Source organism: Scyliorhinus canicula, chromosome 1, assembly GCF_902713615.1.
Source record: "Scyliorhinus canicula chromosome 1, sScyCan1.1, whole genome shotgun sequence".
Taxonomy (NCBI): Eukaryota; Metazoa; Chordata; class Chondrichthyes; order Carcharhiniformes; family Scyliorhinidae; genus Scyliorhinus; species Scyliorhinus canicula.
In genome coordinates, this window is record NC_052146.1 from 23993528 (window position 1) to 24014610 (window position 21083).

Genomic DNA, 21083 nt, shown 5'->3' on the forward strand with positions numbered 1-21083 from the left:
TGGCAAGGGATTATAAGGGGGAGTCAGGAGAATCGGGTGTCGCTACATGCTGACGACCTGTTACTGTATGTATCAGACCAGCTGGAGAGCATGGGTGGATCATGGATCTATTACAGAGGTTTGGGACATTCTCAGGGTACAAGTTGAATGTAGGGAAAAGCAAAGTGTTAGAATCATAGAATTTACAGCCCACAAGGAGGCCATTTAGCCCATTGGGTCTGCACCTGCCCTTAGAAAGAGCACCCTACTTAAGCCCATGCCTACGCCCTATCCCCATAACGCAGTAACCCCACCTAACCTTTTGGACACCAAGGGGCAATTTAGCATGGCCAATCTACCTAACCGGCACATCTTTGGGAGGAAATCGGAGCATCCGGAGGAAACCCATGCGGATACAGAGAGAAAGTGCAAACTCCACACAGACAGTCACCCGAGGCTGTAATTAAACCCGGGTCACTGGGGCTGTGAGGCAGCAGTGCTAACCACTTCCCCATGCCGCCCACCGTGTTCCCGGTAAACAAATAATAATAATCTTTATTAATGTCACAAGTAGACTTACACTGCAATGAAGTTACTGTGAAAATTTCCGAGTCGCCACACTCCGGCGCCTGTTTGGGCACACGGGTAGAATTCAGAATGTCCAATTCACCTAACAAGCTCGCCTGTTGAAGAACCAACTTTGGGGGCTACCAGTTGTAGGTATCAGATGAGGAATATATCAGCCATGATAGAATGGCAGAGCAGACCCGATGGGCCAAATGGCTTAATAATGCTCCTATATCTTATGAATTTATGAACCAGTAAAAGTTGGCAGTGACAGGTTCAGGTACCTATGGATTCCAGGTAACGGGAGGGTGGGCGACGTTGCACAAGTGGAATTTAACTAAACTGCTGGAGGAGGTTATGGGAGGATCTCAAGATGTGGGATATACTGCATCTGACTCTGGCAAAGAGGGTTCAAGTGGTGAAGACGAATGTCCTGACGGCGGGGGGGGGGGAAGAGAGAGAGAGAGAGAGAGAGAGAGAGAGAGGAGAGAGAGAGAGAGAGAGAGAGAGAGGAGAGAGAGAGAGACGGGCGACAGAGAGAGAGAGAGAGAGAGAAGGGGGGTGGAGATGTTGGTGATCACGCCATTGGCGAAAACCATGGATTTGAGCCGGGGTGGACCGACGATATGTATAAAAAGTGGAAAGAAGCAGGGCTGGTCAGGGTGAGGAATCTGTAGCTGGAAGCGAGGTTTGCTAGTATAGAGGGACTGAAGGAGAGGGTAGAGCTCCCCGCGAGGAAGTGAGTTGAGATACCTGCAGCTAAGGAACTTTGTACGGAAGGTTTGGAAAGAGTTCGCCAAGTTACCAAAGTATGAAGTATGCTGGAGCAACTGCTGCTCCTGGATGTGGAAGGGGAGGGCAGGATCGGAGACATACATGGATGGTTGGGAGAGCAGGGAAGTGAGCAAGTGGTGAAGAATAAAGAGGTGGGAAAAAGTGCTGGGAGGGGAGATAAACTGGAGAGTATGGAGCGAAGCGCTACATAGGGTAAACACGTCCTCCTCGTGAGCGAGGATGCGCCTGATACAATTCAAGGTGGTACACAGGGTGCACATGACTCGGGTGAGAATGAGCGAGAGAAGCCGGAGCTGATGGATGGGAGGACGGCCAATGTCGTGGCTCTTGCCCCCGAACTATTCATGTTTTGTAACTGTTTGAATAAGTTTGGAATAAAATACAGAAAAAGGAAACAATACGAGTAGAACTAAGACTTTGCTCATCCAGGGAATCCTAAAGTTGGTAACTGCAATTTTACTATATTTTGTTCTATTCAGTGGGTTCAATGTTAGTGCTGGGGATTGTAAGTCAGTCAACATCAAATATACGCAGATCTTGGACTGGTTTCAGAGAAAAGCCCACTCCATATGCCCCAATAATGTGATTTAACTCCTATCCTCAGAAGAGCACCAATGTTATATTCTTCACTTTCCGCACCGCTTATCTTTTTTTAACTGTTAGGTTTCCAAATTGCACCCGAGATAATGATAACTCAACCGTATTTCTTTGTGGCAGAAGCTATGCTAAAAATAGGAGAATATATCAGTTCATCTTTGAATCCCTTTATTTCTTATTCTGTTTTTCAAAACACAACACCCATAATCAGAGGCACAGATAAGTGGCCTTATCTTTCAAAATTAAGGGGAATGCGCTGATACAATCTATCGGTTATGAATCAGCACTCACCCAATTGTATCATGCTGCACGTGCTTGGCATCAAGGCTCGTGTACAAGTCGACAACTGGCTCAAAAGCTCCCAGCAGACAGTAGATTCGAATGAGTAGCAGCTTGAACTGAGCATTTGAGGGGCTGTTAGAGAGGCTCTTCTCCAGCAGGGCCAGGGACTGCCACAGCGGCCATTCCTCACCTGCAGGAACATCAGGACATAAAATAGAACCAGTTCGCAGATCCACCATCAATAACAGACACTTAACACTCCCAAGAACTGGTCACAAGCATTGCAAATGATTTATTTCCTTCAGCATCTTTATACATTCTCCCTTCTCCCACAAGAAAATCAACCGTGTCAAACTTTTTACACATTCTTCAAACCTGCACATCGTCCTACGTTGATTTACTTCTTAAACACTGGTTTGTCCTATTTGAACTTTATGGGGTTGGGAGTTTAGAGAAGGCCTCATTAGTGCACAAATATTAAAGCAGGGTCTCTTAGAATTAACATCTCAAAATTCTTGAAAATGAATTGAAATACGAATCTAAGCTCTGAGGCTCCAGGGCCGACAGCTATGCAACACACAAAGGCCAAAACATCGGATATCCACTCCACAGCGTAGCAGTTGTGCAACACACTGACGGTAGGACTCAGATACAACCAATGCAAAACATTACATTCCGGTAACCAAACCAATAAAATTTAAATTAGTTTCAAATATCAACAGTATAGAAAATGAGCCTCAGAAATTACCTCAATTAATGGCAACATTGCTGCCTGCTTACATTCAAGAGTTTAAGTGTGGGCTGGATTTGCACTGTTGCGAACGGTGCAGGGAGAAAGACATATCAATTTAAATTCAGCATCCTGAGATTTGTCAGTGAGCAAGGTGACCTGAATTATTCATTGATTCATTGACTTTTTTGATAAATTAATGTATTTCAGGAGGTGAAGTGAGTTTAATCCTGCTGTGGACAAAGGGGTTTTTTCGGAGCAAAGTTTCGACGGGTTGATCCTTATCCTTTAGTGTTTAGAAGAATGAAAGGTGATCTTATTGAAAGATACAAGATTCTGATGGGAACTGAAAGGGTGGATTATGAGGCTTGCCCCCCTTGTAGGAGAAACTAGAGCTAGTGGACACAGTTTTAAATAAGAAGTTTCCCAATTTAGACGGAGATAAGTCGTATGTTTTTCTTTCCAATAGTCATTTGTGTATAGAATTCTCTTTTGCCCAGAGAAAAGCAGAGGCAGCGTCACCGAATATTTTGAATATTGAGGTAGATAGATTCTCGACTGACAAGGGAGTCAAAGGGTATAGGGAGTAGACAGGAAAGTGGAGTCAATGTCACAATCAGATCAGCCATGATCTTATCAAATGGTGGAGCAGGCTTGAAGGGATGAATGCCCTACTCCTGCTCCTAATTCCAATGTTCATATCTTTTGTCTAACAGTTATGCCCGGGAACAGGGTTAATTTCAGGATCTGTTCAAATGCATAAACAACAACCAGAAGTCAAGGGGGTGACTTTGAAGACACTAGTTTCGATCTTGTCTCATGGAAGCAAAACAATTTGCCAACCTGAACAATTGTCAATGACCCAATCATTGTCCTTTGCCACCTTAAACCTGCTCACAGATGTGACCTGCACCCTTTGGAAATCACAAAGATGAAGTCCTTGTTAGTTTTTAAAAAAAACTAAATAATTGTAGACATCAAGAAGCCTACCATGGTGCAATCTATTGAATCAACAGAAAAAGTAATTAAACTGCAAAATAAGCAATCTTCACGGACATGGTGGAATAAAATCATTTTGCAATTTTCCTTTTAAGGAGTTCAAACCTGAAAGGCTTAATAAGTCAACCCCTCACAGGTTTTAAACTAAAACCTAAGCGCTCACATGGGCTGCTTGCTATAGTTGGGAGGGTTGAATTCTCACGGACAGAAACAAGTTAGCAGAGAGCAGTTGCTGCAGCAACAAATAAGCTTTCAAGGATTTTTAATTTCAGCAAGGATGTAGACACACAAGCTTACACAAAAAAATTCAATTGATCATGCAGCTGCCGTACATGCGGGTCTTACAAAATACAGGACAACAGGATGGGAGTAGAGGTACCATAGCTCATGCGTACATTTAATCTAATATATGTCTAGCAGTTAGTAGATAAGTAGAGCAAATATGTGCTTGGCGATAACAGAATACTGTGTACATGCCTTGATTATGGTTGGTAATTATACTCATACTATGTAATCCTAATTATTAGTTGTGAATGGACATGGATAATTTTGAAACAAATGTATTCTTTTGATTGGTGTATGCTAATTACCTGAAGGATAAGAAAAGATATAACTACTCTGTATTTTCTGTGATCAAGGAGCTAACAAGCCAGCTGGTGGATGCTTAGCTCCCCTGCTATAGCTTGAATAAAGAGGTTCTTGAACTGAAATTCTTTCAGTGTTGCCTGGTCAGTTGGGAAGTGAGGAACACTATTGTCCAATAGTCGTGAAGCTCCTGCAACAAAATCCCTATGCTTTCCACTCTGAACAGGTTTGGCCAGGTCATGCACATCATGCAGTTGATTAGCTTCCCAGTTTTTCTGCTCATCCCACTAGAAGATATGCAACAGTGGACTGACACCACTCTAAACATATCCGCCTTGTTACTTCTAAGATTAAAATACACTTTTGACACTTGCTTTGTTTAATTGACATGAAGACATTGCACCATCTTCAACTCTAATTCTTTCTTTCCCAAGTATTCTGAACTGCATACTGCCTCACTTAGTCTCCTTCTTTCATTCCTCTTACAATATTAAAGCTGTTTCGCTTGAGCGCAGTGTTATCAGATTACATGATTCGATTCATCTGATCTTCTTGCCTACACACACTTCACAATCTTTAAGATGTCCTGTAGTACTGTACATGGCTTGACCTTTCAAACTGTTTCTCAATTAACTTTTCGAAATGAACGTTTCTACAATTTGCTCCTGATACGAGACGGTTGCCACTCTCAACTTACTTTTTCCTCAAATTAGAGTAATGGAGACCATCAATACAGTAGAATTAAGTGGATGATAAAGACTGAATCGGTCTGTGAGCTCTGTGCATTGATATACCGATTAAATGCACCACTGTGGAAATCTGCAGTAGCATCCATCGCCCTAATTTAGAGGTATAGCTACTTAAAAAGGGGTGTATTTCAACATTATCATTGCAACTGGAAGTGTAAGTTATTTATAATAATAAGAAGAGTACTTGTGAGCCTACTGGGACCATGTTTAACAAGTTTCAAATGCAGCAGTTTTTCTTGGAACATAAAAGCATTTTCAGCTGGTCATGTTACAGGCTAAGTTTCAAATGGAAAACACTGACCTGATTGTCGCCAAATGTCGAGAAGGATGTGCACAGCAAGGAGACAGTAATTATCAGAAAATTGTAGTTCTGTTTTCAAGCACGATTTTCCTATTAAACATAATCAAAAAAGGTCTTAAAAACTGCACAACATATTGACTTGAGAGTGGGAGTTGGGAGCAGAGTCAAGCTGGTTGCATGTGAGTGCATAGACCCGAATTGAAACTAGCAAAGTAGTTGGTTTTATGCTCAATAAAAGACAACGGGCAAACACAGAGGAATACTGGCTCAGGTTTCTTGTTAAAATAATAGTGAGATACTCATTGTTATTCGTACGCATATAGACATTTTCGGTGAGGGCTAGATGTGTCGATATACATAAATATATCAGGGGACCCGGTGGCGTAGTGGTTAGTACTGCTGCCTCACAGTGCTGAGCACCCAGGTTATATCCCGGCCCCAGGTCACTATCCGTGTGGAGTTTGCATATTCTCCCCTTGTCTGCATGGGTCTCACCCCCACACCCCAAAGATGTGGTCGGTTGTCCATGTTAAATTGCCCCTTAATTGGAAAAAAAAGAATTGGGTACTCTAAATTTATAAAATCTGTCCAAGTTGTGTTGCCCACTATTAAAAGGTGAAAACAGCATCCTCACTACTGGAATGATTTGCATGCCATGAAGATGCTGTCTCTGCCCGGCAGATAGAATCTAGTGGCACAGAAGGAACCATTGAGCTTGTTGTGCCTGCATCAGCCCTTTTAAAGAGCTGCCCAATTTAGTCCCATAGCCCAGCATTTACCCCATTATGCTGAAAATTACATTCTCCACGATGGGTACTAAACATGGCACAGGCAGTTGAATCTAGTCCATTCAGTCTAAGTACCCTTTTAATGACATGGAATGGAGCTAATTATTGGCAAATAACTCTCAACCCAGTTATGGGCAACAAGGAAAAGGCAAAGGAGTTAAACAGATATTTTGCACCAGTCTTTACGGTGGAAGATACTTCAAACATCACATCAATACTAAAGAATACGGAGGAACAATTAAATACTTTCACCAGCACTAGAGGAGCAGTCTTAGACAAACTAATGGGGCTAAAGGCAATAAAGTGCCCTGGCCTTGATGACTTGCATCCTAAGATCTTAAAAGAAGTAGCTACAGAGAGAGGCTGTAATTTTCCAAAACTCTTTGGACTCTGGAGAAGACCAAAGGATTGAAAAACTGCCAATGTGACACCATTATTTAAAACAGGAGGCAGGCTGGTAACTTGGCCGATTAGCCCAACATATATTGTTGGAATCAATTATTAAGGGAGGAATAGCAGCACATTTGGAAAATCATAATCTAATCAAGCAGAGTCAGCATGACTTCATGAAAGGGAAATTGCATCTGACAATTTGAGAATTTTTCGAGGACATCTCAACCAGAGAGGATAGAGGGGAACCAGTAGACGTGTTGTTGGACTTCCAGAAGGCGTCCGATAAGGTACCTTACAAAAGCTAGAGTTATAAGAGCCCATGGTGTTGGAGGTAGTACAATGGCATGGATAAACAATTGGCTAATAGTTAGGGAACAGCAAGTGGAGTTAACTGGTTCTTTATCAGATTGGTGACCTGTGGGGCTCAGCAGGGAACAGTGATGGGACTGCAACTGTTTATCATACATATTAATAACCTGGAGAAAGGAAGCGAATATACTGTAGCCAGATTTGCAGATGACATAAAAATAGGTGGAAAGGAAGTTACAAGAGTGATACAAACAGTTTGCAAAGATATATTGATAGGTTAAGTGGGCAAGAAGTTGGCAAATGGAGCATAATGTGGGAAAATGTGACGTTGTTAATTTTAGAAGGGAGAACAAAAGAACAGAGTATTATTTAAATGAGAAAAAACTGCAGAAAGCTGCAACACAAAGGGAAGGGAATTGGGGGTACTTGTGAATGAAGCACACAAAGGGCAGCACGGTAGCATTGTGGATAGCACAATCGCTTCACAGCTCCAGGGTCCCAGGTTCGATTCACGGCTTGGGTCACTGTCTGTGCGGAGTCTGCACATCCTCCCCGTGTGTGCGTGGGTTTCCTCCGGGTGCTCCGGTTTCCTCCCACAGTCCAAAGATGTGGATTGGCCATGATAAATTGCCCTTAGTGTCCAAAATTGACCTTAGTGTTGGGTGGGGTTACTGGGTTATGGGGGTAGGGTGGAGTTGTTGACCTTGGGTAGGGTGCTCTTTCCAAGAGCCGGTGCAGACTTGATGGGCTGAATGGCCTCCTTCTGCACTGTAAATTCTATGAAAGCTACACACTGGTGCAGCAGGTAATCAGGAAGGCTAATGGAATGCTGGCCCTTATTTCAAGGGGGTTGGAGTATAAGAGTCCGGAAGTCTTGCTGCAACTGTACATAGTACTGGTGAGACCACATCTGGAGCACTGAGAGTGGTTTTGGTCCCTTATTTAAGGAATTATATTATTTCATTGGAGGTGGCTCAGAGAAGGTTCATTAGTATGGAGGGATTGTCTTATGAACAATGGTTAAACAGGTTGGGACTCTATTCATTGGACTTTAGAAGAATGAGAGGTGATCTCATTGAAACATAAAAGGCTTGAAGAGGTAAATGCTGAGAGGCTGTTTCCCCTCATGGGAGAATCTAGGACCAAAGAGCATGGTCTCAGAAAGGTGCCAATTTAAGACTGACGTGAGGAGGAGGAGGAGGAGGAATTTCTTCTCTCAGAGTGTTGAGTGTCTTTGGAAAATGTTGCCTTTGGGGGCTAGGCCCGCTTCGGAGCGGTTGGCACCACGACGACTGGCACCAAAACCGGCACCAGCGGCCTTTCAGGCCCGCCGCCCGGGCTGGCCGAAAGGCCTTCGCCGGTTTGCGCATGCACCGGTGGTGATGTCAGCGTCAGCTGCCGCCACCACCGGCGCATGCACGCTGGGGGATTCTCTTCCGCTTCCGCCATGGCGGAGGCCGTGGCGGCGGAGAAAGAGTGCCCCCACGGCACTGGCCCACCCGCGGATCGGGGGGGCCCGATCGCGGGCCTGGCAACCGTGGGGGCACCCCCGGGGTCCGATCGCCCCCCCCCCCCCCCCCCAGGACCCCGGGGGCCCGCTTGCACCGCTGATCCCCGCCGCCACCAGAGGTGGTTCAAACCTTGGCGGCGGGAGAGGCCTCCCAGCGGCGGGACTTCGGCTCATCGAGGGCCGAAGAATCGCCGCAGGGGCCTCGCCGATCGACACGGACGTCACGCCGATCCGGGGGGGGGGGGCGTGATTCCCGCCCCCACCAATTCCTGGGTGGCGGACAATCTCTGCCACGGCGGGGGCGGGATTTTCAGCGGCCACAGGCAATTCTCCGACCCTGCTGGGGGTCGGAGAATTTCGCCCCTGATTGCTAATCACTGAACCCTGCTGGAAAGTGCATCTATAAACACAGAATGATTGCGAGATTGAACTTGATTGGGACAAATATCCTGCCAGTACACTAACTAAATTCAACACCAAAGAATGACTATTTTGACAAGCATTCAAGCAGGGCAACTGGCATTTGTGGAATAGTATGCAGCATAATGCAGCAACTTCAGGAGTGCAAGGGTGGGAGAAATTAGAGTAACATAAAATCCAGTTTCTTAGACAATGGGCAGCACAGTAGCATAGTGGTTAGCACTATGGTTTCATAGCGCCAGGGTCCCAGGTTCAACTGCCGGCTTGGATCACTGTCTGTGCGAAGTGTGCACGTTCTTCCCCCAATCTGCGTGGGTTTCCTCCGGGTGGTCCGGTTTCCTCCCACAAATCTCGAAAGATGCGCTGTTAGGTGAATTGGACATTCTGAATTCTCCCTCTGTGTACCCGAACAGACGCCGGAGTGTGGCGACTAGAGGTTTTTCATAATACCTTCAATGCAGTGTTAATGTAAGCCTACGTGTGACAATGAAGATGATTAAAATTGTTAAAAATTAAACAATGAAAGTCAAATGCTGTGAGCCAGCTAACAAGAAAAGTCTCTTGATGCAGTAAAGGATTATTTTTGGAGCGAGTATGTTTTCCGGGTAATCTCACTTGAAATCAGATAATTGAGATCATGGTTAAAAGTGTTCATCTATCCTCATTGTCTTCATTTACATTAAGAACACACAGCTTACAAGAAAAGATAAGCTTCTCATGTGTTAAACAACTAATTCCTAACTATACAAAAGGGATGAATAAAAAGGCAAAACATGCAGATTTGACTGTTCAATTCAAGCTTTGAAAATGAATTTTATTAAGATTCCTGATACAATAATGAGATCAATGAGGTCTAACCAGTGACTATCCTCCTTTGGATGAGGTCAAGTTGATTCTGAGATGGTGTTTAACAGGAGTTTAAAACAAGCCAACCCTGCAGTAAATGTGGCAGTCCAGTACCCGAGTCCGTAGTTGGCCAAGGCTTTCAGTGAAAGACTGTTTAGCCAGGCTCATTGGCGCTATCTGAATGTTAAGCCATGTTACGATGGACTGAAATTCTTCCCATTTTGCTGGAGGAAACCCCGCAAGCTAAGGCCTAATGGATTGAAGGCTTTTGCAAGACAAGTAGGCCACTGCTCAAAATTGCCAGATGCTGGCAAACAGCACAGTTTTAGTTTGTTAAGCTCCAGCACCATCATTGATCAGCTTCTAAATTTGGGCTTCGGGTTTACCCTTCAACAGAAAAACATTAATTCGCTTTTTAAAATAATTACTGCTTGCAAATCTCTAAAATGAGTGCCAAACAGCCGACTGAAAATCACACAGGTGATTAGGGTGTAGCAAGTCCTGACAGCACAAAATTAGGAATTACTAACTCACCAAACTTAAGGGCATGCTTGTATCTCTGCATCAACTCCTCAACAAGTCTGAGCTTCCGTGTCTGCTCCAAAGTCTCATGAAGGCCTAATAATCTGGCAAACTGGATGACAAACATGTGTCTTTGCATGGCTTTGACATCACCTGGCAGTGCAAGGTCACTTTCTGTTGTTACTGAAAGAGGTACTACTTCCATCAGTTTGTTGATGAACTGCAAATAAAACAAGAACAATATTTACACTTAAAATGCAAAATACAGAACAAATAAACACACTAAATGTATAATCTGTTACTGACATAATCTCCTCCGGAGATCTTACATCTAACCCCATATACCCTGCTTCTACCTCCTTCCTAATATCAATTAAGATCAATGCCCTGGTAGACAAATCAATTCAATCTCCTCTTGCTGACAGAAATTATTCCTTCCTATCTCAGCTCTACTTTTCATCCCTTTATCATTCTCTTCCACCTACATCCATTAAGAACATAAGAACTAGGAGCAGGAGTAGGCCATCTGGCCGTCGAGCCAGCTCCACCATTCAATGAGATCATGGCTGATCATTTGTGGACTCAGCTCTACTTTCCGGCCCGAACACCATAACCCTTAATCCCTTTATTCTTCAAAAAACTATCTATCTTTACCTTAAAAACATTTAATGAAGGAGCTTCAACTGCTTCACTGGGCAAGGAATTCCATAGATTCACAACCCTTTGGGTGAAGAAGTTCCTCCTAAACTCAGTCCTAAATCTACTTCCCCTTATTTTGAGGCTATGCCCCCTAGTTCTGCTTTCACCCGCCAGTGGAAACAACCTGCCCGCATCTATCCTATCTATTCCCTTCATAATTTTATATGTTTCTATAAGATCCCCCCTCATCCTTCTAACAGTCCCAGTCTACTCAACCTCTCCTCGTAATCCAACCCCTTCAGCTCTGGGATTAACCTAGTGAATCTCCTCTGCACACTCCAGTGCCAGTACGTCCTTTCTCAAGTAAGGAGACCAAAACTGAACACAATACTCCAGGTGTGGCCTCACTAACACCTTATACAATTGCAGCATAACCTCCCTAGTCTTAAACTCCATCCCTCTAGAAATGAAGGACAAAATTCCATTTGCCTTCTTAATCACCTGTTGCACCTGTAAACCAACTTTCTGTGACTCATGCACTAGCACACCCAGGTCTCTGCACAGCAGCATGCTTTAATATTTTATCATTTAAATAATAATCCCGTTTGCTGTTATTCCTACCAAAATGGATAACCTCACATTTGTCAACATTGTATTCCATCTGCCAGACCCTACCCCATTCACTTAACCTATCCAAATCCCTCTGCAGACTTCCAGTATCCTCTGCACTTTTCGCTTTACCACTCATCTTGGTGCCATCTGCAAACTTGGACACATTGCCCTTGGTCCACAACTCCAAATCATCTATGTAAATTGTGAACAATTGGGGGCCCAACACGGATACCTGAGGGACACCACTAGCTACTGATTGCCAACCAGAGAAACACCCATTAATCCCCACTCTTTGCTTTCTATTAATTAACCAATCCTCTATCCATACTACTACTTTACCCTTAATGCCGTGCATCTTTATCTTATGCAACAACCTTTTGTGTGGCACCTTGTCAAAGGCTTTCTGGAAATCCAGATATGCAACATCCATTGGCTCCCCGTTATCTACTGCACTGGTAATGTCCTCAAAAAATTCCACTAATTTAGTTAGGCACGACCTGCCCTTTATGAACCCATGCTGCGTCTGCCCAATGGGACAATTTCTATCCAGATGCCTCGCTATTTCTTCCTTGATGATAGATTCCAGCATCTTCCCTACTACCGAAGTTAAGCTCACTGGCCTATAATTATCCGCTCTCTGCCTACCTCCTTTTTTAAACAGTGGTGTCACGTTTGCTAATTTCCAATCCACCGGGACCACCCCAGAGTCTAGTGAATTTTGGTAAATCATCACTAGAGCATCTGCAATTTCCCTAGCCATCTCTTTTAGCACTCTGGGATGCATTCCATCAGGGCCAGGAGACTTGTCTACCTTTAGCCCCATTAGCTTGCCCATCACTACCTCCTTAGTGATAACAATCCTCTCAAGGTCCTCACCTGTCATAGCCTCATTTCTATCAGTCACTAACATGTTATTTGTGTCTTCCACTGTGAAGACCGACCCAAAAAACCTGTTCAGTTCCTCAGCCATTTCCTCATCTCCCATTATTAAAACTCCCTTCTCATCCTCTAAAGGACCAATATTTACCTTAGCCACTCTTTTTTGTTTTATATATTTGTAGAAACTTTTACTGTCTGTTTTTATATTCTGAGCAAGTTTACTCTCATAATCTATCTTACTCTTCTTTAGTAGCTTTCTGTTGCCCCCTAAAGATTTCCCAGTCCTCTAGTCTCCCACCAATCTTTGCCACTTTGTATGCTTTTTTCTTCAATTTGATACTCTCCTTTATTTCCTTAGATATCCACGGTCGATTTTCCCTCTTTCTACCATCCTTCCTTTTTGTTGGTATAAACCTTTGCTGAGCACTGTGAAAAATTGCTTGGAAGGTTCTCCACTGTTCCTCAACTGTTCCACCATAAAGTCTTTGCTCCCAGTCTACCGTAGCTAGTTCTTCTCTCATCCCATTGGAATCTCCTTTGTTTAAACACAAAACACTAGTATTTGATTTTACCTTCTCACCCTCCATCTGTATTTTAAATTCCACCATATTGTGATCGCTCCTTCCGAGAGGATCCCTAACTATGAGATCATGAATCAATCCTGTCTCATTACACAGGACAAGATCTAGGACCGCTTGTTCCATCGTAGGTTCCATTACATTCTGTTCTAGGAAACTATCACGGATACATTCTATAAACTCCTCCTCAAGGTTGCCTTGACCGACCTGGTTAAACCAATCGACATGTAGATTAAAATCCCCCATGATAACTGCTGTACCATTTCTACATGCATCAGTTATTTCTTTGTTTATTGCCTGCCCCACCATAACGTTACTATTTGGTGGCCAATAGACTACTCCTATCAGTGACTTTTTCGCCTTACTATTCCTGATTTCCACCCAAATGGATTCAACCTTATCCTCCATAGCACTGATGTCATCCCTTACTATTGCCCAGATGTCATCCTTAAATAACAGAGCTACACCACCTCCCTTACCATCCACTTTGTCCTTCCGAATAGTTTGATAACCTCGGATATTTAACTCCCAGTCGTGACCATCCTTTAACCATGTTTCAGTAATGGCCACTAAATCATAGTCATTCAAGATGATTTGCGCCATCAACTCATTTACTTTATTCCGAATACTACGAGCATTCAGGTAAAGTACACTTATGTTGGGTTTTTTACCTCTGTTTTGAATCTTAACATCTCCAGTTTTATTCCTTTTAGTATTACTGGGCCTATTCACTGAGCTACCCTCAGTCACTTTACCTTGTACTGTCACCCTTTTTGATTTTTGACTATGGCTTCTCTGCCTTACACTTTCCCCCTTACTTCCTTTTGATTCTGTCCCTGTTTTACTACCTTCCAACTTCCTGCATCAGTTCCCATCCCCCTGCCACATTAGTTTAAACCCTCCCCAACAGCTCTAGCAAACACCCCCCCTAGGACATCGGTTCCAGTCCTGCCCAGATGCAGACCATCCATTTGAACTGGTCCCACTTCCCCCAGAGCAGGTCCGAATGCCCCAGGAATTTGAATCCCTCCCTCTTGCACCATCTCTCGAGCCACGCATTCATCCTTTCTATCCTGATATTCCTTACTCTTCCAGCACCCTCTGCCATGAACAGTTTCTATGCCCTCAACCTTTACTTTCCAACAAGGACATCAGTCGGTAAAGAAAATGGAGGCTGGAGCACCAGGGGAGGCCGCTTTGCTTACGGCTGAAGAAATAACTAAGGTGATGGCTGCGGAATTCGAAAGGCAGTTTATAAAATACATGGAGGCAATGAGGAAGGAGATGAGGGAGGTTTTGAGTGTGCTGGTGGAGGAGCGATTTCCCCGGTGACGACGGCGGTGGCGAGGGCAGTGGCGGAGGTGCGGAAGCAAGGGGAGGCACTGAAGGATGTGGAGGAGACATTATTGCAGCACGGTGATCAACTTACCTCGATGGGGAAGGAAATGCGGACGGTGATGGAGATTAACAAGGAACTGCGAGGAAAAATGGAAGACCTGGAAAACACATCCAGGCGACAGAATGTGAGGATTGTGGGGCTGCCCGAAGGAGTTGAAGGGCCGAGGACGACTGAGTATTTTGCTGCGATGCTGGCAACACTATTGGGGAAGGGAGAGGATCCCTCCCGTTATGAACTGGATCGGGCTCATCGGTTGCGGAGGCCTGTACCAAAGGCGAGTGAGCCGCCAAGGGTAGTGACTCTGTGCTTCCGTAGGTACAGTGTGAAGGAGAAGGTCCTGTGCTGGACCAAGCAGAAGCAGGTGGTGCAGTGGGCTGGAACTGGTATAAGTGTATACCAGGACTTTACGGTGGAGCTGGCGAGAAGGCGGGCTGCTTTTAATCGGGTGAAGAGGGCACTGTACATTAGCACGGTGCAGTGCGGCATTGTATATCCAGCGAAGCCGAGGGTGACTTACAAGCTCAAGGACTTTTATTTTGGGGCGGCGGAAGCAGCGGAGGATTTTGCGACGGCAGAAGGACTGTGGCAGAACTGAGACATTGAGAAATGGCCATGTGCCGATTTAACCCCATGACTGTATTTTCTCTTTTTTTTTGATTCACTGCATGTGGGTGTACGGGCTAAAGGAGCCGATGTTATATATATTTGGACAAGGGAAGTGATGGGACTTTCACTCGAAGTGAGGGCTCTTTGGGGTGTAGGTGGATATGCGGGGTTTGTGTGCTAAAAGGGGATTTCTGGGCTTTCCTATGGTCAGGGAAGTGGGAAAGGGAACCGGCCGGGGGCTCCACGCTGGCTGGTTTAAGCCGGCCAGTGAACGGGAGTCAGGTGGGGGGAGGGGCTGCGGCGATCGGAGCCTGGCAGAACAGCGTCCGAGTGGGCTAGCCTGGGTGGAAAGTTGGGGGGAAGGAACCGCGATTGGGGGGGGGGGGGGGGGGGGGGGGGGGGGGGGGGGGGGGGGGGGGAGTTTCACAAGAGGCAGTGGACGGGAGGAGTTTGGGGGTTTTTTTTTTTTTTTTTTTTACAACTCTTGGGTATCATGTACAGTACTCTTTCAGAGGATGGACAGCCTTGAGTGTGGGGGGGCGGGAACTCTATGGTGACCACGGGCGGTCCCGGACTCCTTTTTTCTTTTTCTCCATTGTTTTTTGTTTCCACTGTGGGAGGGTTTGTTTTATTGGATGCATATATTGACAGGTGGGCCGTTGTTTGGGGTTGTGGGAGGATGGGATCGTTGTTATTGTTAAGGGGATTGATTTTGTATTTGGTACCGTTTACTGTCTGTGGGTGGGGTGTAAAATTTGAAGGAAAACGGAGAATAAAAACATTTATTAAAAAAACTTTGCTTCCAATGTCCACCTTGCTTTCACACAATCCATCTCCCACTCCTCCCTCCCTCAACTACTTTGTCTCCATTTCTGGGGATAGACAATTGACCAATAGCCATAATAAACCAAGTGACTCCCAGAGCTACATTAACTATGCTTCCTTCACCTTTGTTCCTGTAAAAACTCTTTCATTCCCCCAGTTTCTGCAACAAATCCATTCTGACATTGCCACCTTCCATACCAGTGCTTCCAATGCGTAATATTTTCTTGTTCAGCCAAGCATTCATTTTCACTGGAGATGACAGTGCCCTCAACTGCATTCATTCCATTTCCTGTCCCTCTGTTCTCACTCCTTCCCTTCTCTCTCAGAACTATGATCATATTCTCCATATCCTCACCACACACCCCAACTGCTTCCACATTGAATTAATAATTTTTTGAATATTTTTGCCACCTCCAGCAAGGCAGCAGCAACAAACACAGCTTCCCCGCTCATCATTCCAAAGGAATCATTACCTCTATGACACCGTCAATTACTTCCAACACTTCCTTCCCTCAGGGCCATCCATGCAAGCAGAGGATACATATCACCTGCCCTTTGATCTTCTCCCTTCACACTGTGCAGGCCCCAAACACTCCTTCTAGGTTAAACAGAAATTTACCTGTACTTCTTTTGAATTGGCATACGGTGCTCTCTACTCGTGATGTGACCTTCCCTATATTGGGAAGAGCAAACGCAGGTTGGGTGACCACTTTGTAGAACACTTCTATTCAGTCTGCTAGTGTAACTCTGAGCTTCCACTTGCCGGTAATTTTAATTCTCCATCTTGCTCCCACTGTTGACCACTCTATCTCCGACCTCCCATACTGTTCCAATGAACCTCAAGGAACAACACCTCATCTATTGATTAGGCACTTTACAACCTTCCAGACTCAACACTGAGTTTGACAATTTGGACTGTAACCTCTGTTCTCCTTTTTTTCAGTCAGCAGCTGATGATTCTCCCATGTGCACCTCCTCGAGACTCACCTTTTGTTTCCTCACCTGCCCTAATAGCCCTTTCTTTTGCCTTGTAGTATCATTGTTTTTCTTATTTATTCTCTCATTCCACCCAAATAGTCCTTGCCTTTTCTTCTTCTCCACTTTCCTTGCCATTTGACTTGCTTATACGCCTGTTACTTCTCAAACTTTTTTCAGTTCTGATGAAGATTGCTGACCTGAAATGTTAACATTTTTTCTCTCCACAGATGCTGCCTGACTCAAATGCTTTCACTAATTTGTTTTAATTCAAATTTACAGCATCCGTAGTATTTTGCTTTTGTGAACTTATGGCATTTTGCAAATTAAGTGGAAGGTCAAATCACACCAAGGTGGCTCACATTCAAATTATAATTCGTCCATTCAGTCACTTTTCATCAGGATAGTAAAAACAAGACTGATGTCAATATATCTCTTATGTCATGGATCTTTCTTCCTGATCCATCGTCAAATGAATGTAAGCACCAGTGCTGATTGCCAATTTATTTTTCCAATAGGCTAGGTATGGGAGAAGGAACAGGAACATTCAAATGCCCACCTCTTACAAAAAGCCCAAATACACAGAGCTTAAAAGGCAGGAGAGGTGGAAGCGACAACGAATGGGAATGCGAAGAGAGAATAGAAATTCATAAAAACATGACTGAGATAACAGCAGGTTAAACAATTTCAATTTGTATGTTCAAAGGAATGAGCTAAACAGAGTAAGATGGGGAAATTGGGGCTACTGCTTTTAAAGTAGTAACAGATGCCACAATGAGTCAATTGGTATCTGATAAGAGAACGGAAGGCAGCCTTGGGCTTGCTTAATGCAGCGAGGGTGGGGGGAATGATAATGATAATAAAAGACATTGCCAATGATAATGAAATTAAGTGAAAATGGAGCAGCCAAAAGGTGAAGGGGATAGAAATATGGTTTACGTTCAAAGTGGCAGCCAACGTATACATTAAAAAAAACTCTAGGTTACAGAAGCATAGCAGATGAAATAAGACAGAAACTGCATAAACATGGGACAGAGAGGAATCGATGTGAAACAGAAAATTTAAGACTTATACATGACCACAAGCACTTATGTCTGAGAGCAAGTGTCTAAAACAAGAAATTCTCCAATTCCACAACACTGACTGACTTTGCTTTGATGGGCAAAACATTCAAGAAATCTTACAACACCAGGTTAAAGTCCAGTAGGTTTGTTTCAAACACTAGCTTTCGGAGCACTGCTCCTTCCTCAGGTGAATGAAAAGGTATGTTCCAGAAACATATTTATAGACAAAGTCAAAGAAGCCAGACAATGCTTAGAATGCGAGCATTTGCAGGTAATTAAGTCTTTACAGATCCAGAGATATGATCTATCTCTGGATCTTGAATTGCCCGACTGGAGGGTAGAATCAGGTTTGTGCGTCAATTAAAAATGATCATCTCTAATTTTATAAGCAACTCATATAATGACTGAATGCTGAGGCCACTGGGTGCACTTACCCACTCACCTCACTGTAGCACAGTCTGAGCGAATGAAGACTCTGCCAATCTCCCGGTCTCACCTGTGTATGTCGCTCCGGTGACAGAAGGTCGACAAAGATTCTCAGGTCAGAATAACAGCATGGCTTATCCCCAAACCTCTCAAAATACTGGAACATCAGATCCTCTGGAATCCCTAGCAATAAGGAGAAATTAAGAATAAGGAAATTCATTCAATTGTTAACGTGGGAGTGAATACCAAATTGATGTTGCCTAATATTTTAAATGGGTGAAATCTGTCAGTATGCACAATCTGAAGGTTGATAGAGCAGCATGGTTCACTTGCCTCAGTTTGTATATTACAACAGGACTTGAGTATATGATCAATACTGATGCTTCCCTGCATAACCGAGGGACTGTTACAGTTTGGGAAATGCCAATGATGCAATAAACCAAAGCCCAATCTACTTGTTCATGAAGACATTTTCAAAGAGGAACTGGGACCATGCTGAAGACTGGGCATCTCAATTTGATGGGCATATACTTCATCGAAGGAGTTGAAATAATGCTTCTGGTTTAGGAATTACTGTTCAGATGTGGGGTGTGGAGAAACTGTTTTTTAATAAATTTAGATTATCCAATTCATTTTCTCCAATTAAGGTAGGTCCAATCCACCTACTCTGCACATCTTTGGGTAGTGGGGGCGAAACCCACGCAAACATGGGGAGAATGTGCAAACTCCACACGGACAGTGACCCAGAGCTGGCCTACCACTAGGCCACTGTGCTGCCCGGGCGTGGAGAAACTTAATGGAAAGAACCGCACTATGCACCTGACAAATATCCCTTCTCCTTCTGGTGAAAATTCAAGTTTAATTACTTGCCTGGTTCAAAGAAGGACAATAGATTGTACTGCCACTCCAATGTAACCAGTGAACTCAGAACAGATTTGAAGTCAAGCCTCTGATTTGAATAGGACACTAGCTCACTAGATAAATTTGCTGACAACGTTGTGCCAAAGTAAGAAGAGTGCTACAACTCCACAATCAATAGAATATTTAAGTAGATGGGACTCCCTCCAATTTTTTTATTTTTTTTTAAACTTACTTTCCTTGGACATCAGTTTTGTACATTTCAGCCCTATTCCAGATATTTGAGTACAGTACTGAGACACTATTCCATTGCCAAATGTACCATCTTTTGAGATGAAAGTGAGGAATAGAGTTCACCTGATGTCCTAGCCCAGTGCTTCTCAAAGTGCGGTACGAGTACCGGTGCCGGTACTCGAGCCATCGTCTGCCGGTACTTGGAGTGTTTCCAGAAAAGAAAGAGACAGTAATCCTGGATTGGCTTGTTTCGCTTACCGGTCCCTGGCACATCGGAAAAAAAAAAACTACCGGTACACCACATCAGATAGTTTGAGATGCACTGTCCTAGCCAACACTGTGTGGTAATTTATCTCATGGCTACTTGTGGGCTTTATTGTATGCAAATTGCCTGCCATGTTTGCCGACATTGCAACAGCAATTACAATTCAAAAACGTGAAACATTTTGGAATGTCCTGAGGCCATGAAAGGCACTATGCAAACTGGATTTCTTTCTTTCTCTCTCTGAAAACTGTGACCCATGCTCCAGTACAATATTTTGCTTAACTAAAAGGCTTACATAGAACATAGAACAATACAGCGCAGTACAGGCCCTTCGGCCCTCGATGTTGCACCGACATGGAAAAAATCTAAAGGCCATCTAACCTACACTATGCCCTTATCATCCATATGCTTATCCAATAAATTTTTAAATGCCCTCAATGTTGGCGTGTTCACTACTGTTGCAGGTAGGGCATTCCACGGCCTCACCACTCTTTGCGTAAAAAACCCACCTCTGACCTCTGTCCTATATCTATTACCCCTCAATTTAAGGCACTGTCCCCTCGTGCTAGCCACCTCCATCCGCGGGAGAAGGCTCTCGCTGTCCACCCTATCTAACCCTCTGATTATTTTGTATGCCTTTATTAAGTCACCTCTTAACCTTCTTCTCTCTAACGAAAACAACCTCAAGTCCATCAGCCTTTCCTCATAAGATTTTCCCTCCATACCAGGCAACATCCTGGTAAATCTCCTCTGCACCCGTTCCAAAGCTTCCACGTCCTTCCTATAATGAGGCGACCAGAACTGTACGCAATACTCCAAATGCGGCCGTACTAGAGTTTTGTACAACTGCAACATGACCTCATGGTTCCGGAACTCAATCCCTCTACCAATAAAGGCCAACACACCATAGGCCTTCTTCACAACCCTATCAACCTGGGTGGCAACTTTCAGGGATCTATGTACATGGACACCGAGATCCCTCTGCTCATCCACACTACCAAGAATTTTACCATTAGCCAAATATTACGCATTTCTGTTATTCTTTCCAAAGTGAATCACCTCACACTTCTCCACATTAAACTCAATTTGCCACCTCTCAGCCCAGCTCTGCAGCTTATCTATGTCCCTCTGTAACCTGCAACATCCTTCCGCACTGTCTACAACTCCACCGACTTTAGTGTCATCTGCAAATTTACTCACCCATCCTTCTGCGCCCTCCTCTAGGTCATTTATAAAAATGACAAACAGCAACGGCCCCAGAACAGATCCTTGTGGTACGCCACTCGTAACTGAACTCCATTCTGAACATTTCCCATCAACTACCACTCTCTGTCTTCTTTCAACTAGCCAA

At 44.1% G+C, this 21083-nt stretch overlaps 1 protein-coding gene across 3 annotated transcripts in view; it reads right to left on the minus strand.

The window, feature by feature from the left end:
• naa25 (N-alpha-acetyltransferase 25, NatB auxiliary subunit) overlaps window positions 1-21083 on the minus strand; it is a 100566-nt gene that overhangs the window by 41821 nt on the left and 37662 nt on the right. For 2 of the 3 annotated variants that reach the window (XM_038774137.1, XM_038774258.1), the window contains exons 11-14: window positions 18392-18558; window positions 10385-10592; window positions 5585-5674; window positions 2230-2410 (exon numbers count right to left, since the gene is read on the minus strand). In XM_038774137.1, the coding sequence (XP_038630065.1) occupies window positions 2230-2410; window positions 5585-5674; window positions 10385-10592; window positions 18392-18558 (646 nt within the window). The remainder of the gene's footprint in view (window positions 1-2229; window positions 2411-5584; window positions 5675-10384; window positions 10593-18391; window positions 18559-21083) is intronic. The other variant, XM_038774197.1, reaches the window with a different exon arrangement.